Consider the following 17,402-nt stretch of genomic DNA (forward strand, 5'->3'; position numbering starts at 1 on the left):
AGTATTTAATTTTTTCTAGCCAAAAGTTTGCTAGCTCCACAAATTCGTTGGTTTACTCAAAAATCAAAACTATTCTCATGAATCCGTTTTCTCTAAATCCGTTGTTATCTCAATCAACACGATCATATATTGTTCCAAATAAATTATAATTGAAGTGAGCATTTCGTATGTCGAATCAGGATAAATACTGTTACGCGGAAAAAGCTTTGAGATTGTCCTAAGATGTCATTGAGTTGAAAGAAGTTTATATTTCTTGACTAAAAAAATTGCATTAGTTTACAATAACAGAATCACAGATTATGGCGATTCTGCACAAACTTGGATATCACAAATTACGTTCAATGTGATCTACGGAAAGCTCAATTTAAACATCGGCTTCATTCGAGAAAACAACATTCACTTCACTTCATTCCTCAATGTAATCATCTTCTAGGAAAGAATTTTTTATCAATTCATGAAAATTGAAAATTTCTCGACTGGAGATTATATTAGGTTTAAAAAAATAGAACTTTTCCATTTTTGTGGTGAATACATGTGACTTGACGCCAAGGACTGTTTTATGTTATTCAAGTAAATGTATTTCAAGAAGAAATAACTGATATTCACCGTAAGATGTTATTTATTTGAAATTGGTTCAAGTATATAATACTTGTTCCAAGAAAGAAACATCTCAATAAAAATAATTTTTTCTATCAGTGTACACGCACACATACCGACTGCATCTGATAATTGCATTTTCAGACTTTTTTGACCATAAGAGATTGATATAACACAAAAAATTAAAAATTTAAACGTTAAAGATAACAAAGATTCCATTTGGAACTAAAAATCACACTAACAGTTAAGAAAATATCAGTTATAAAATGTAAGTTAAATAACAGTTAAGAAACTAATAATATAGATTTTGTACGGCAATACTGTATAAATGATTGTCGTGGAATGAAAAAAGCGATGACATGCCAAACTGTTAAAATGTTAGACTAGAAAGGAAATGTGCAGAATGAGAGCAAATCAACAATTATAAAACATACCAGATTATCCAATTATCTTCACCGCTGGAGCCCGTACTTATATTATCACTCAATTCACTCAATGGCGTATGAAACCGCCGCGTACATCACAATAAAATTGTAAATAAGAAAATGCACAGCGCATTCAACATCTCGAAATATCTCTTGATCCCCGTGAAACGACCTTCAATGAGCATCATAAACCATGACGAAAAATGAGAAAACACAATGATGTATTTACATGTACTCATGTAATTATTCTGGGAGCATTATTCGTTTTACGACCTGAGAAATTCCACCCCTTATCTTAATGCTGATGGACAGCTAATGGGTGAAAATATTATGATTATAAGGTGTTCGTGATACTTACCAGTGATGCTGTTGTAAACGAGATGTAATTCCAACTTGTGTATTATGAAGAAGAACAATTTCAAATGGAATTACACTCAATGTTTCTTCTCTTAATTTTCTCGGACGCGTACTGTTTGTTTTTATCACTATTGCTGGTCAGCTGGGGTTAAAATCACTCACTTGGGGTTATTGAAACGGGAAATATACAATTTAGAGAGGTCTAATGGAAATATTTAATGTCTTCATTTTTTGGGGGAAGGCCAATTGATCAGAATGTTTTTCAATATTGAAGTCATCAGAGTAATGAACCCTGAAAACAATTTTTCTGTTTTAGTCATTCAGAGTCTTGGGCAACATCGACAACTTGTTGAGAAATTAGTGCTCTCTGAAGAGAATGTGATAATGATGACTTCAACTTTTATATTTACTTGTAGCTCATTGGAGGAATTACCATGAAATGCTGATTGATATTATGTGACTTAATTTGATGTTCACTAGACACACAATCTTTCATGTCAACTCGCTGCACCATTTTTTAATAAATAAATTATTGACGTTTGTGAAACATATAGGGTAAACAGGTCAATTTCTGGACGCAACTTAGTTTACGAACGATTTCAACCTGCATTGAATATTCCATAAATAAAATGAAAATTGTACTGATTATTCCATCTTTCAATAATATTACTCGTGTACTATCACGTGATCAACTATTTTTTCTATTGATCGAAATTTAATAAATGAAAAAAAATATGGCCCAGTCGTCCAAAAATTAGGGGTTTCGGCTGTGTTCAACTATTTCTTAATGTAATTATTCTTCGTTTTGTTAGTTTCCCTTCAAATAATTTTTTTCTGCTAATTAAAACATTCTTGAAGTTATAGAAGCCATCATATCCCCATTTAGGTGATTCTTTTATTTTAGATCCTACCACGAAACTCGAATTTCCCTCAACAGCCTGGCAATTGGCCTTTTCACCCCATGGATGTTGTTTCCTCAATTTTCTACGCAGTGTTTCTTTTTATCACTATTACTGTAAATATGTGGTTAAAATCACTCATCTGGGGTTAAAACAGGGGAATAAATAACTCGGAGAAGTCTATTGGGAATGTCTACCGAGTGGGTCATCAAAGTGAACCTAGATTAAAAATCTTGGACAACAAAGAACAGTGTAATGAACAGTGTAACAATGATGATTTTGATCTTACTATTTACTTTGGTCGACTGCTAAAGGACTTATTTCATTGTTTTCTGGATTCACAACCACTTATGATACCCAACTACACAATTTTCGGGTAAATAAACGAGTAATAGCCGTTCGCGACGAGATTCTCTGTCCAACACTCACTGCACTGACACAGCATCCCGCACGAAATACATTCCTTTGTTTAAATGTGAGGCTAGTATTTGTTGTTGACCCCTAGCCTCTACAAACAATTCGATTTAATCCACATTTTTTATGCTCATAATCAATGATTCATTATTAATCACTGGGTGAGAGTTCGTGATATTTTATTCCCTGAAAACGACAAGGAGTGCATTAATGACGACTTTAACCTTGATATTCACGCCTGATCCACAGGTATTGGTCTCAATTCGTTGTTTCTGGGATACACAACCACTTCTAACAATTCACTGTACAATTTTTTGATAAATTAGCGATAAATATTCGTCTGTGACGAGTTTTTCTGTCCAACACTCAACGCACTGACACAACATCCCGCACGAAATACATTCCTTTGTTTAAATGTGAGACTAGTCTTTGTTGTTGACCCCTAGCCTCTACAAACAATTCGATCTAATCCACATTTTTGATGCTCATAATCGCTGATTCATTATTAATCACTGGGTGAGAGTTCGTGATATTTTATTACCTGAAAACGACAAAGAGTGCATCAATGACGACTTTAACCTTGATATTCACGCCTGATCCACAGGTATTGGTCTCAATTCGTTGTTTCTGGGATACACAACCACTTCTAACAATTCACTGCACAATTTTTTGATAAATTAGCGATAAATATTCGCCTGTGACGAGTTTTTCTGTCCAACACTCAACGCACTGACACAACATCCCGCGCGAAATACGTTCCGTTGTTTAGATGCGACGCTGGCGCCCTCTTTGTTTCCCTTAGCCTCTTCGAAATCACGTGATTTCCAACACTCTTTATGTTTATTCATGAAGATATTCATTGGTTCATTGTTAATTATTGAGTGACAGTTCGTTATATGTTATTACATATGCTTTGAGTAATTTTGGAGTAAGATCGCGGTGCACCGGCTATTTTTGTTCGACACGCAGCACTCCGCCATCTCGTCTCACTCCCGCAACGACTGGCTCCCGCGCGAAACTACCGGAAATACCGGTCGAGTCAAAACAAATATTAAGGATTTTTGGTTTATTCGTTCTCAGGTTCAAATGATTAATCAGTCAATTCTCATTGCTACGAGAAATGAATAGTTCTAATTGAGAATGCGAGAGATTGAAATAAATGATCATGAAGTTAACAACAATCTTCTTATCAAAGGCAAAGGGTTTTTACTGAAAAAACACTATTTTATGTCAACAAAAATTTAATGGACCATGGAGATTTCAAGGAAGGTGAGTGACTATACTACTTACATGGATGAAAAAATTTAATAGAAAAACCTAGCGAATTCGTTGGAAAATTCTATTGGATTTCTATTGAACTTTCTATTAGTTTTTGGCCGATTCTATTGAAACGTTCAATAGAAAATATTTAATGGAAAAATAAAATCTTTCTATATCATTTATTGTATTGAGATATTTTCTATAGAATTTCTTCGGCTCAAATTTTCTAGGTTTTTTTGTTTGATTTTATTGATGGGAAGAAATTAAGAATAGAATGAAAAAACTTGGAAAATTTGAACCGAGGAAATTCTATAGAAAATATCTGAAAAGAATAAGTTATATAGAAAAATCAGATTCTATTGACTTTTTCTATTGAATATTTTCTACCGAACATTTCAACAGAATCGGCCAAAAAATAATAGAAAGAATTTTTCTATTAAATCTTTTCGTGCGTGTATTATCTCTCCCTCAGAGTCAGAAACACATGCATGAATAAATACTAAGAAGAAATTCCATTAGAATTCTATTCACATTCCATTGGAAATACACTAGAAGTTCTAGTAGTTTTTTGTTGATTTCTATAGAAATTATGAAAACTTTTCCGCGCAGTTTTGTAAACGAAGTGTTGATATAGAAAATATGTCATAAAAAAAATCAATAGATTTTGATCTTTCTATTCAATCCAATTTCTTGATATTTGTTGTACAACACAATTTAAAAAAAAAACTTGGAAAATTTACTTCCGGCGATTTTTATAAGAACAAATCAATGGAATAGACTCCGTAGGAAAATCGAAATTTATCAACTGTTTCTAATTAAACATTTTCTGTAAATATTTATATCCACCGCGAGGAGCCACCGATTTTCTAATAGCAACGAGCAGAAAACTACTGGAAATTCCAATAAATATTCGACAGCATTTCTTAGGTGAAGTGCAAAGATTCCAGTGGAAAATTTTATGCGTGAATTCATCAAAAGCTCGAGAAAAGTGTTGATTCATCCTTAAATCAAATTGACTCAGCACTTTTCCTGCTTCACTCCTCGCGCTATTAATTATTAATGTTTTATCATATTGAGATCCCAATTGTCTTGATCATGTTCTTGATGGACTTCCGTGAACCGATATAATATTCTCTCCTCGTTAACAATTTATGTTCGACCAGAGGGAAGTCTCGTAAGAAATGTTCGATCGGGTTGACTTATTAACGACGTAATCAAGGATTGATTAACCCCATGGCATATCGATGCGGTCGTATCGACTACTTCAGAAAGTGGCTAGTTTTATCTTTCGCAATACTGACCATTCTTCGTCCTTTACACTGTGAGTCGCAATGGCTCTGATTCTCATAGTCGTGCTGATTTATTCCTGCAGATTTGTAGTTGGTTTTAATGACTTTCCATCGCTCATGACTGCAAATGCTACGATGGGTACGTTTTATTCATTTCAACACGTACAAAAAATTTATAGAAAAACCCAGCGAATCCGCTAGAAAATTTTATATTCTAATTCCAATAAAAATTCGATTTGCATTTGATTTGATTCGATTTTGATTTGTTTTCTATTCTAATTCTATTTCTGTTGAACTTGCTACTAATTTTTGGCCAAATTCGATTTTTCTGTACAACTTATTCTATTGAGATATTTTTTGTTTTTTTGTTTGATGTTTCTAAGAAAACAAGAAGAGAAATAAAGTAGAAAAATCTGAGAAAATTAATGTCGTGGAATTTCTGTAGAAAGTGTCTGAATAGAAAAAGTTGTGTAGAAAGATGAAATTCTACTGATTTTTTCTATAAAATTGTTTCTATTGAACATTTTCTATTATTAAAAAAACAGTAAAACTGTGGAATTCTTCAATAAAATCGGTTAAAAACTAATAGAATTTCCAAAAGAAGTTCAATAGAATCCTATAGACTTTTCCACTGAATTTGTCAGGTTTTGCTATAAAATTTTTTCATTCATGAATTGATTTAATATTCCGTGTTTAATAATATTCTCCAAGTGATCGTGATTGAAAAAACATTCTACGAGAGAAAAATCCTGATAAAAGAGACATCAATCTTCACACGAGAGGCTTATGAGAAAAGCGTCGCTTCATTCACAAGTGCGGCTACCAAAATAGCGAGGGAACGTATGAATATTAGTGGATTATCAATTCATGTGGCTCAAGATATGGGAGCAAATTTAGCTCGAGGTAAGTATTATTAATGACACCGTAAGAGAAGCACTCAAGGTTTCAAGGGAAAAGATGCAAAATTTTCACAAACGTAGGGGAGTGTGAGGTAAAACGGCCCCTTTTGATTTTTTCAAAAATGTTAACAGCTCATTCAATTTTAAATAAAATGAAATAATTTTTTTTCCATGGAAATTACACTTTTTCTCCTTTAGAATGAGCCTAGACTGATCTCAATTAATGAATTTGTTTCTGAGTTATGAGTATCACAAAAAAAGTCAAAAGGGACCGTTTTACCCCACTCTCCCTTATTTTCACGAAATTATCATGTTCATGTTCATACAACAATGAACAACAATGAATGTTTCATTTTCCAACAGATTATACAATTCTCCTGTCAGTGGCGACGTGTTCTTCCACTTGGGAATTATTCGGCAGAGCTAAAAAGGAGAAATTAGTGCATTTAGCAATTACGGGTATGTAAGATTGACATGGAGAAAGGGATTCAGAGAAATTCATTTAACAACCGTTAAAAAAATTTAGAGCCTACAAACACAGCTTTCTGATATTTTTCTCTGGGTTTGGAGATATTTTCAAGAGAAATTGGATAAAATGTTCGGAAATAGGGTGAAGAGGCAAATTGCTGGACAGTTAAAGAAAAATCGAGTTTCGTGGTAGGATCTAAAATAATTCCACACAATTCCACACCTTCAAGGAGATTTTAATTAGCAGAAAAAAATGATTTGAAGTGAAAATAACAAAACGAAGAATAATTAAATTAAGAAACAGTTGAATGCCCTGTGGAATATCCTGTGACCTTCCACTTAGTTAATAACATCATGCAGATGAACTTATTTATCGATTGCATGAAAATAAATTTTAATTCAAAAGATTGATTTATAGATCTGGATTGCCCACGGCTGCCTAAAGACGAAGGTATCAGTATTCCACTGATTGAGCCTGGGGAAGAGCTTCCCCAAATATTTTACGACATGAGAATATCCCGTGGTCTCGACTGGAAACGAGCCATTATGTTATTTGATGAGAGCTTCGGTAACAATTTTAAACATTTTAATTCAATAACCCTGGGATATGGGTTTGACAGTGATTGAATTATTTTGCATACTCCGTGAAAATTCACGACACAAAATTTGCCCCAGAGCAGGACTCCATCGGAAAAGTGGTGCAAGCTTTCTGCAACGAATTACCAAAATCTGATCTCGGATTAGCCTCGAGCTCTCTCTATTTTTTAAAACGTGGAAAATCGGAGATATCTACGAAACGGATAATTAAGGAAATTCTCGCAGCTTTACCTCCAAGGAAGCCCATTGACGATCATATCATTGTTGTGGCTGCTTACAACGTTATTTCGTTCATATTAGAGGCAGTGAGTAAAAATCAATTTGACACGGAGAAAATAATGAACGAAAAAATATTATGCAATCTAGATACTCGAAGTGTAAAATTGTATATTAGGAATTTTTATTTGATATTAACAATAAAAATGCAAGGTAAAGGGAATATCCCCCTTTGGGATGTGATTTTTGTAAATGAACAGTGAAATTTGTGCACTGAGAAAATAATAATTATTTTTTCTAGAGTTAGTTTCTTGGGAGAAGAATTAATTTTTTACTGACGTGCGAGTATTTCTCTAGCACTGTAATTATGTTGAATTATGGGATGATTATGCTACATATGATGTTGAATGAACCTCATTGACAATTATTGACATTCAGAATTACTCCAAGTGATTTTACGTAAGAAAATCTCAAATTTGAAAAAAAAAATGAAAAGGGTTCAGTCAAGGTCATATGCAGCGTAATTACCTCATAATTTAATATAATTATAGTATTTGGAGATGGACATGAATAGTGTATTTCGATACGAGTACGTAAAAGTTTTTTTTTGATCCATGGGAGGTGTGTAGCGCTCGCCAAGGCATGTGCTACTCTCCCAAGGGTCAAAGAACACTTTCTCAACGAAAATCGAACCCTATTTTTCATCATAATGTGTAGAAAGTGGCATTTTCCGCACGAGGAGCGTGCGTAAAATTTCTCTTTACACATAGGTGATAAAAAAAAGAAAAGTCTTCTCCCAAGAAAGTGATTCCTTGGTACAAGGAATTTTTTTTCTCAGCGCGAGTCACTGGTGCGAAAATTCCACGAAAGACGAATAAATTTACTGCATTTTGCTTCATTTTTTTTTTCTGTGTAGAATGCAGAAAAAAATAAGTAAAAATCTGTACTCAATTCATTACCCTCAGGCTAGATCATTGAGGATGCTCAGCACAGGCAGTCAGTGGCTCTTTGTTGTGCCAGACATGGCAAAGTACACCTCTGGGAACGTGACTTATTTGATTGAATTACTCGGCGAAGGTGAAAACATAGCTTTCTTGTATAATGACACCAATTTGAATATCAGGAGTGATCAATCCTGTCGAGTAAGTAATTAAGAAACTCTCATTTCCCCAGTGACGGTGGGTGACAATCGCGTCATGTGAAACTCTTGCGATGAAAATAAAATTACAAAACCGCGGAGAATTCACTTGACATATACTGAATCCCTAATCTACTAGAGTAGAATGATCCCTATCAAAATCAATAATATTCGTATTTTTTTGGGTGACGAAAACCGCTGAATTAGAACTAAAAAACTCTGCGAATTCGATAGAAAGTTCTATTAAAAATTATTTTAATTTTTAACCAATTTTATTGAAGAATTCCGCAACTTTTTCTATTTAGGCATTTTTTATAGAAATTCGATATGAATTTTCTAAGTTCTTTTCACACTATTTCTCTTCTCTTTTAAATCATAAAATTGAACAAAACAAGAATAAAAAATTGAAGCCGAAGAATTTCTATTGAAAATATCTCAATAGAATAAGTTGTTTAGAAAAATGGAATTCAGTTAATCCTTTTTATGGAATATTTTTCATTGGAATTTTCTATTTTTCAATAGAATCGGCCCCAAACCAATAGAAAGTTTAATGGAAATCGTGTACTTGCGGAATTCTCAAGCATTTTCGTCATTTTATTTTGTTGCGCACTTTTTCAACATTTGTAGTGAAATATGGGAACTTCTGCACGTGAGAAATTCACGTAAAAAATTCTGCAAGCACCGTAACTGTGAGACATAACATGGAGTTGAGAGAAAAATAGAGGAAAAAACTGAAAAGTGATGCTCTGCTCTGAAATTTCGTCATGTGGCACAGCAACTTTTTGACTGTCGTACGCTACGTTCTCGTGCCTTCTTATCACTTTCCACTGCTATTCTTCCTAAAATTTACGTTCATAGAGGTAGATTGTGACTGATACATGTCGTTACTTCTTCATGTAAATTTTTTACTTTCTCAAGTAAAATTTTCTCCGTGTATTCAAGAACTGTCCGACCCTAGGTCACCGAATATTTTATTACATGTGACGTTCACATGGAAAGGGCCTACTTTGTCGCATCTAGTTTTCGAGATACTCACGTTTTTCACTTCACAACTCTCTTTTAAACTAATGTTAAATTATTCTTTTGATCTTCTGTAGTAACGCTATTTCTCTAGCTGGAACCGTTAGAACATTATTTAGAAAATCTGAAACAATTACATCCTCTACTTTTCCTTGAGTATTTATAAAGTAGCTGAAAATTTCTAATTTTAGAAGATATTCTTTTCGAAATCGTCAGAGATCGATTCCATGCCGATGAAAATGTTTTCCAATTTTAAACAAATTCCATTGTTGATTTATAAGAAGAGTATTCAAAGAATAATAATTTTTTGGAAGTGTACACTAAATATTACCGGTTATACATAATTTTTTTCAATTTTTTTCTCACACAATCCAACGGATAAATGATTAAAAATCTTTAAATCTATCGTACGTAAATTTAAACAATTGGCTTAAAATTTGTTCTTGAAGACAGGTGCCACCTGTCACGTACGAGAGCTGGTCGGTGCCCTGGGAATAGCCCTTGAAAAATCATTATCAATGGAGATAGAGCTCTACAATCGTGTCACTGAGGAGGAATTCGAACAGGCGGGCACGACCAAGTTTGTTAGAAGTCGAAACTTCATAAAATATATTCGTGCAAGTATAATCAATAACTCTCCCTTATTAATTCACTGTTAGAATTTGAATTACATTCAAAATGAAGATATTTCTATGTCAATGTATAGAATAAAACGGGACGTAATTTTAAAAATACAAGTTTGTCAACTTTTTTTTGAAAATTCGGTATTATGAGCACCTAGGAATTGAAAAAAAAATTACTCAAAATATTCTTATAGATGGTAGAAAACCGACAATTTTGAGGTGTCATAAATTAAAATCGAATTGATAGAACCCGAGTTATTAAAAAAAAACAAAAACAAAGAAAAAATTGTCTTCGAAATGGACAATCGAAAAAATCTGAAAAAAACTGAGAGATAGTTTCTCTAGCCCCCCAATCGTACACGGAGAGAAATATTCAGTAAAAATTACGGAACAATTCATGTAATGCGCAATGGGGAATCGTTTTCCGGCAATTTTTATGGGAATGGGAGAGAAGAAATCTGAAAAGTTCAGTGAATTTTCAGGTTCATCACCGAACAAAATACGAAATTGTCACGCAATGTTTCCCGATGAAGTAAAATCTTACGGAAACGTCCCGACTTATTATGCCTCCAAAATCAAATTTATTGAACGTTCAACAAGTTTTATGAAGCTGGTGAGTTATTTCTACGTTCCGTTCCGTAAAATATCTCAATCGTTTGGGGAAAAATTACGGAACGACTTGCTGTCCCACAGCGGTGAGTCATCAGACGGGTAGTTAATTGTTACGGACCGAATCGTAGAATTTACGTGGCGATTCGTACAATTTCAGTTCCGACGCACACTTTTTATTGAATTTTACTTCGCTCGTGGATTACGTTTCGAAACGTAATTTTTACGTTTTTTTCTGGTAATTTTTATAGAATTTTTCTCTCTGTGTAGAAAAAATCGAGATCAATTTCCAAAATGGTGAGGGTTCGTACAATTTTAGTTCCGGCTCAAACTTTTTATTGAATTTTACTTCACTCGCGGATTACGTTTCGAAACGTAATTTTAACGTTTTTTTTCTGGTAATTTTTATAGAATTTTTCTCTCTGTAGAAAAAATCGATATCAATTTCCAAAATGGTGAGGGTTAGCCGTTGACTCATTTGACATGGAATACCTTATATAAAGTTAATGTCAATTCTAATTGACTAAAGTCGTTATTCAAACTGAGGCCTCTGCTGGACCAATAGAATTCAGAAACCCCGGAACATAACTACTGTATTGGATAAATACCGCAGAGTGCACTCGTGTAGGAATAATAATTTAAAAAAAATTGCGGTGGGGTGATGAGTAACCCCGGTGTATCCTTGGTTAAAAATCAAACTTCATCGTACTCCAGGATGAACTTTACAATGATACAAAGCCCGGCGGTCGTGGAGGCACCTGTGGCCGATGTATAAAGTGGACCGTAGTGTCAGCCTTGACCTGGGGCAATCGGATTGGCTCAGAGGCTGATATCGAGCCTCACACACTCTTGGGGACCGGTGTGTGGACACCTGATCCCGGTTACGAGTCAAAGGACTATCTGTTCCCCCACGTGATGCACGGCTTTCGTGGCAAGACTCTGCCCGTAGTAACTTATCACGTAAGTTTACTTTTTCACATGAGAGCGGTCTCATAAATTTCAGAGGTTTCACTTGTAGAATCCACCGTGGCAGTTTCAAATGACGAAAACTGAGGAAATCACCGAGAGTACGAAGGCTCAATGGGATGGATTTGTCTTTGATGTTTTTCATGAGCTTTCTAAGAGCCTCAATTTTACGTATAAAATCGTCGCTGTGGAGACTCCGCCTGAGATTAATCTGGTGAAGAGTGTAAGATCAGTCTATGAATCGATCGATAATGAATATTATTTCTCATTTTTTGAATTAGCGTTAATTCCTCATTCACGATATTCCTCTGTTTTCATAGCTCATTAATCCACAGCTAACGAAAATAACCGGGAATTACTAACGAAATAATACATGAGTGGAACATCTAAGAGATTGGATGAATTACGAATCGATTGAACTGTTATAATTTTTTGAAGATCGAAGTAAACTGTTAAAAATTTTTGTCCGCATTTTCCGTGCCAAATTCCGGAAATTTTTATCGTGTTCGAGTTCCACTGAAATTTCAGGAAATCTTGTCATTGGAAAAGCAAATATTTCATTGATTTTCTGTTCAAATGATCTGGAAATCAATAAAAAAACTTGATTTTTCAGTTCAATTATTCTGTAAAAATCCAGAAAAATCAGGAAAATTCAGGGAGAAATGGAAAATTTATGTCATTTTGTTTCTGAATATTCATGTTCCATTGAAAATTCAATCAAGTTGTGAAATTTCCATCTCACTTTCCCTGAAACCTCATGAATTTCGGATTCAATGTCACTCTCATGAGATTTACTATAATATCCATGAAATTTCAAAAAATTTCTAACAGTGTAATAGTTGTATGTAAATTTTCAACTTAGTGAATTCGATTTCAATTTGAAATAAAATCATCTATGGAATTTTTTTCATCATCTCGGGAATTCATCAATATTTAGTTTGTTAAATCAAGCGATAATTGATATTCCAATGATAGCTTGAATTTTCATATTTTTTCATCAGTTTCAATGTCATTTCAATGTCACCGATTAGTTGTAAATTTTTTTTTTGTTTAAAATTTGAAGAGTAATTTTTTTATTGAAATAAGCTGAAAAAGCTGTCGTATAGAATATGAATAAGGGTCGATAATAAACAATTCTGACAGTACATTTAGAGATCCGTGATTATGCAACATTTCAGAATCCACTGAAAGCTGCAATGTCAGCAGCCGAAAAAGTCCCAGAAAAAGTGACGGAACTAGTGCGTTCGAAATCAGTCTTCATAGCAGCATGTGCTTATACAGTTGGAGTTTATCGTAAAGATACAACCATAAAGTTCACACTTCCTATGACAATTCAAACGTACGGTTTACTGGCACCACGACCCAAGCCGTTATCCAGGGTGCTTTTATTCGCCTCACCGTACACCAACGAAGTGAGTGGATATGAATTATCATGAAAATTTCAAGTGTTCGGGAAGCACTGATTGTAATTGAGGGAATTATTTCTAAACGTGTATTTTTTTTTGTAAATCCTGGGTAATCGAGTGCATTTTTCTTCACGATTTTTTTACTTTCTCAATAATTTTCCCTGAATTTTACTTCCAGATGGAAGTATTGCGTTCGACACATCCGAAATTTTCTATTTTTTGAGTGATCATAACTAATTTTGGCCTCCGGAGTTCGAGTATGTGTGTATGTGACCGATTGTTTTTCGCCGATAATTGAAAAAATAATTGTGCAAATGAATTCAATTGTGATTTAATATATTCTTCCGAATACTATCTTGACCGAGTTCGATCACAAGATTGATTATATCATCTGTTGTTGGAAAAATTCATTTTGAGCAAAAATATATTGACTATTAGCTGTTCGGCCCGGCTTCGCCCAGCCAGAATAAGAGAAAATTGAATACCAGGATTTTTGAGAATTCCTACAATAAAAAAAACATCTCAATGTTTCCGACTTTTCTAAAACACCCGAGAATTTTTTCAATTTCTTTGGAAAACCCTCAAATTTTCTTCACTTCTCGAGTTTTCTAGAAAAGTTGAAAACATTGAGGTGTTTTTTTTTAATTGCAGGAATTCCCAAAAATCTTGGTATTCAATTTTCTCTTATTTTCCCCAGGCGAAAACGGACCACACAGCTAGTCAATCAGAATTTGAAATTAAATTGCTCAAAGGGAACAAAAAAAATTTTTTCCAGAAAACCGGGGAATTCCTTCAAATTTTCTATAAAATTCAAGAGTTCTTTCAAATTTTCTATGAAACCAAAAAATTTTCTCAAATTTTTGTAAAACTAAAAATGTTCTCGAATTTTTTCCAAAACCGAAGAATTTCTTTGAATTGTTTAGAAAACCCGAGAATTTCCTGGAATTTTCTGTAAAACCAAAGGATTTTCTCAAACTGTCTATAAAACCCGAGAATATCCTTAAACTTTGTAGAAATCTCAAAAATATTCTCGAAAACTCCAGAAAGCTTTAGAATTTTTTAGAAGTTTCTATAGTGCCTAATAACTATGCACGGTAGCACAACTATGAAATAGTAGAAATACTATTGAAATCTATTCTCTCGTTTTTGCGTAAATCGCGGCCGAACAATGGGCAACAGATTATTTTTATGATATTTAAGAAGATGCTGCGACGAAAACAATTTTCCTCTTGTTTTTCTCGCTCCGCAGTCATGGGCCCTCCTGACGACCGCAATAATCATCGTGGGTCCCATACTCTACCTAGTTCACACCTTCAGCCCGCGAACGATCGACGAAGCAGTGAAAAATCCTCAGGAGCCGGTCTACATCGGTCTGAGTTCACCATCGAGATGCACGTGGTATATTTACGGTGCCCTCCTCCAGCAGGGTGGCATGAACCTTCCCAAGACCGATGGGGCTCGATTGATCGTTGGCACGTGGTGGCTAGTCGTAATGGTAGTCGTTGCCACCTACTCCGGCAGTCTCGTAGCATTCCTCACGTTTCCAAAGATGGAAGCGCCCATAAAGAATGTCGACGACGTCATCGAGCGTCGAGGTGAAATCACCTGGAGTCTCCCCCAGGACAGTTTCATCGAGGATTTCCTCACCGTCAGCAATGAAGAGGGACTCGTTGATTACAAGAGACTTCTGCGAGGGAACGAACCACACGCACAGACGCATGATACAGTGAGTTATGAGGATAATATTCATGATGTCAAAGGTGGAAAACATGTGGTGATCGACTGGAAGTCCTCATTGATGATTTCCGGGAGGAACGATTACATTGAAACTGGCCGCTGTGCTTTCTCTCTTGGAACCGATGTTCTATTCCTCGAGGAACCTATTTCCATGGTTGTACCGACTGATAGTCCTTATCTCGGACTCATTAATGTCCAGTGAGTAGTAAATCAATATGTAACAATCTTCATCAAAATGGATGTTTTTGCTCTCAATTTATGTCAAATACGGAGATTTTACTTGACTTTTATTTATACTAAAATCAAGTCTTATTTCGTGAAATGGAACTTTTATATAATTAACTCATTAATAATCAGTTCAAGGGATAGACTTGAACCAAAGACTTTTTCTTAAAAAACTGATTCTTAGCGGTAAGGAAACGTTTTATCCCATTTTTGTAAATCATTCGTTTACAACATGAATGCATAACATTTTCAGAAATATTACTTAATAATGATAATGATCAATTGAAGCGTAAATGTACACTAAGTTTAACAGTATATTTATTTATGAGAAGAAAATGATTTGAAAAATACTCCTATTTTGCAAAATATAATTCAGTAGCGAAGTGGTAAAACAGTTTAAGTCGACTCATCCCCCAGTTGAGTTTTTGAGGTATATTTCCGAATCTAAGGGAGATACCGAAATTCTCGTAATTACATTTGTTGTAGCTCTCAATCGGCTCTACATAAACAGTTTTAACAAAAATTTGGCTATCTCCCTTCGATTCCGAGATATTCATTGAAACCTGGCCAATAGTCAAAATTAACTTGTACCGTTTTACCACTTCGCTACCGAATTATAATTTTCTTTAAAATTACAGAATTTTCTCGAATTTTCTAGGAAAATCTAGAATTTTCCAGAATTTCGACAAATGGCGCTGACCGTTAGGGGTAACTCCGCGAATGACCCCCAACATGAAATGAAACTTGCCCTCTACTTTAAAAAGAGAGAGGATATAGCCAATCAAAGGAATAAAATAGAATAGAACATGAAATTAAAGAGCTGTCCACGTCAAAAGTAGAAGTTGAATTATTAAGATTAATCACAGACGAGAATTACTACTAATAAGTTCCAATCAATGATCCTCTTGTGGAAGACGAGGCGCTCGGTGGAGCCGGCGATTTACAGACGAACGAAGAGTCGGAAACGTTCAAAGGCAAAAATATCATTAGTTAACAGCGCGAACTCCCCCACCCCCAATGGTTCCAAACTAAAATAGACGGGAATTACATCCCAAAATGGTACAATTATGTTATAGATTACAAAGGATGCACGAATCAGGATTGATGGACAAGTGGATAGCCAACAGATTTCCAACGCAGGACAGTTGTTCAGACAGCCTAATGGGTGGTTTCGAAGCAGCCAATCATAAAGTAGATCTCGAGGACATGCAGGGAATATTCTTCATTCTCATTCTGGGATACATCATGGGAACAGTGATCCTCGGTTATGAATTTTTCCGACAACATCGACAACTCGCCAAAGAACGAAAAGTGATTCAACCATTTGTCCAGTAGTGTAATCACACTGAGAGAAAATAGTATTTTAATTACACCCATGGAAAACATCATTCACCACGAGTTCTGTACAATTTTTCTTGTCACTGCGGCTATGTGTGGTGTCTGTATGACTGGTGATCAATTGTAATTTGTAATTCTTATTATTAATACTTCTTTTTTCCCTAATTAGTACTTAGTGCAGGATCTTACATTTTCCATTTGAAATGGAGAATTAAAAATTGAAAGTTAAAAGTTTCGAAGATTTAAGGAGGACGAAAATTATTTCTGCTGTATCGAGTTTGAAATCTATTTTTCTTGTTGTTCAATTGTTTGAATATATCTTCGCGGATTTACAATTCTCCCATGTGTTTGTCGTTATCGATCAGCCACCAGTATTTTTTATTACCTTTGAGAAGTCTTCTATGTCCGACGACGCCACTCAAAGATATGATACGGTATTACTATTATAAGTTCGATATAAGTTACATGGGAGTCACTTTTTCTGTCATGTTTTTTGCTCCTAGAAAATCTTCTTTTCTCTCAGTGCAGTCACCTACCATTTGTTCAAGGAAATATAAATAAACATAGATCTCTGCAGAATTATGACTAGGACGTAACAATGGTTAAAGCCTACCTCGAAGCACATCGTATTTAAATCTTCGAGCTAATGCGTCAGATTGCTGTAATTCGCGAGCCAAACAAACAGCGCGTGCGAATTGAACAGTCCCGGGTAAAAGCCAAACGAAATATTACATAACATTGAAGCATTAACTTCTCAGGTAACTCAAGCGTCTACTGCACCATTCTCCCACCCTCGTTCGATCTGTCACCTCCCCCTTTGCACCTCTTCTACTCCATCGCCTTCATTTTCAACTTCCTAATGAATGAAAAGTCCTTTAGTCTCTGTTATATTCGACGAGAGTTAACCATTGGATTCCGT

At 34.8% G+C, this 17,402-nt stretch overlaps 1 protein-coding gene across 1 annotated transcript; it reads left to right on the top strand.

The window, feature by feature from the left end:
* The first annotated feature begins 5,283 nt into the window (after window positions 1–5,283).
* Window positions 5,284–16,480, top strand: LOC107047694 (ionotropic receptor 93a). Its single transcript, XM_029126735.1, has 12 exons — window positions 5,284–5,380; window positions 5,953–6,144; window positions 6,504–6,599; window positions 7,027–7,176; window positions 7,284–7,510; window positions 8,387–8,563; window positions 10,029–10,200; window positions 11,566–11,771; window positions 11,830–12,000; window positions 12,956–13,189; window positions 14,433–15,118; window positions 16,222–16,480. Exons 1-12 carry the CDS (start codon window positions 5,284–5,286, stop codon window positions 16,478–16,480), a joined length of 2,667 nt encoding a protein of 888 aa, XP_028982568.1.
* The last annotated feature ends 922 nt before the right edge of the window (window positions 16,481–17,402 follow it).

Source organism: Diachasma alloeum, unplaced genomic scaffold, assembly GCF_001412515.2.
Source record: "Diachasma alloeum isolate Michigan unplaced genomic scaffold, Dall2.0 Dall_scaffold_78908, whole genome shotgun sequence".
Lineage (NCBI taxonomy): Eukaryota > Metazoa > Arthropoda > Insecta > Hymenoptera > Braconidae > Diachasma > Diachasma alloeum.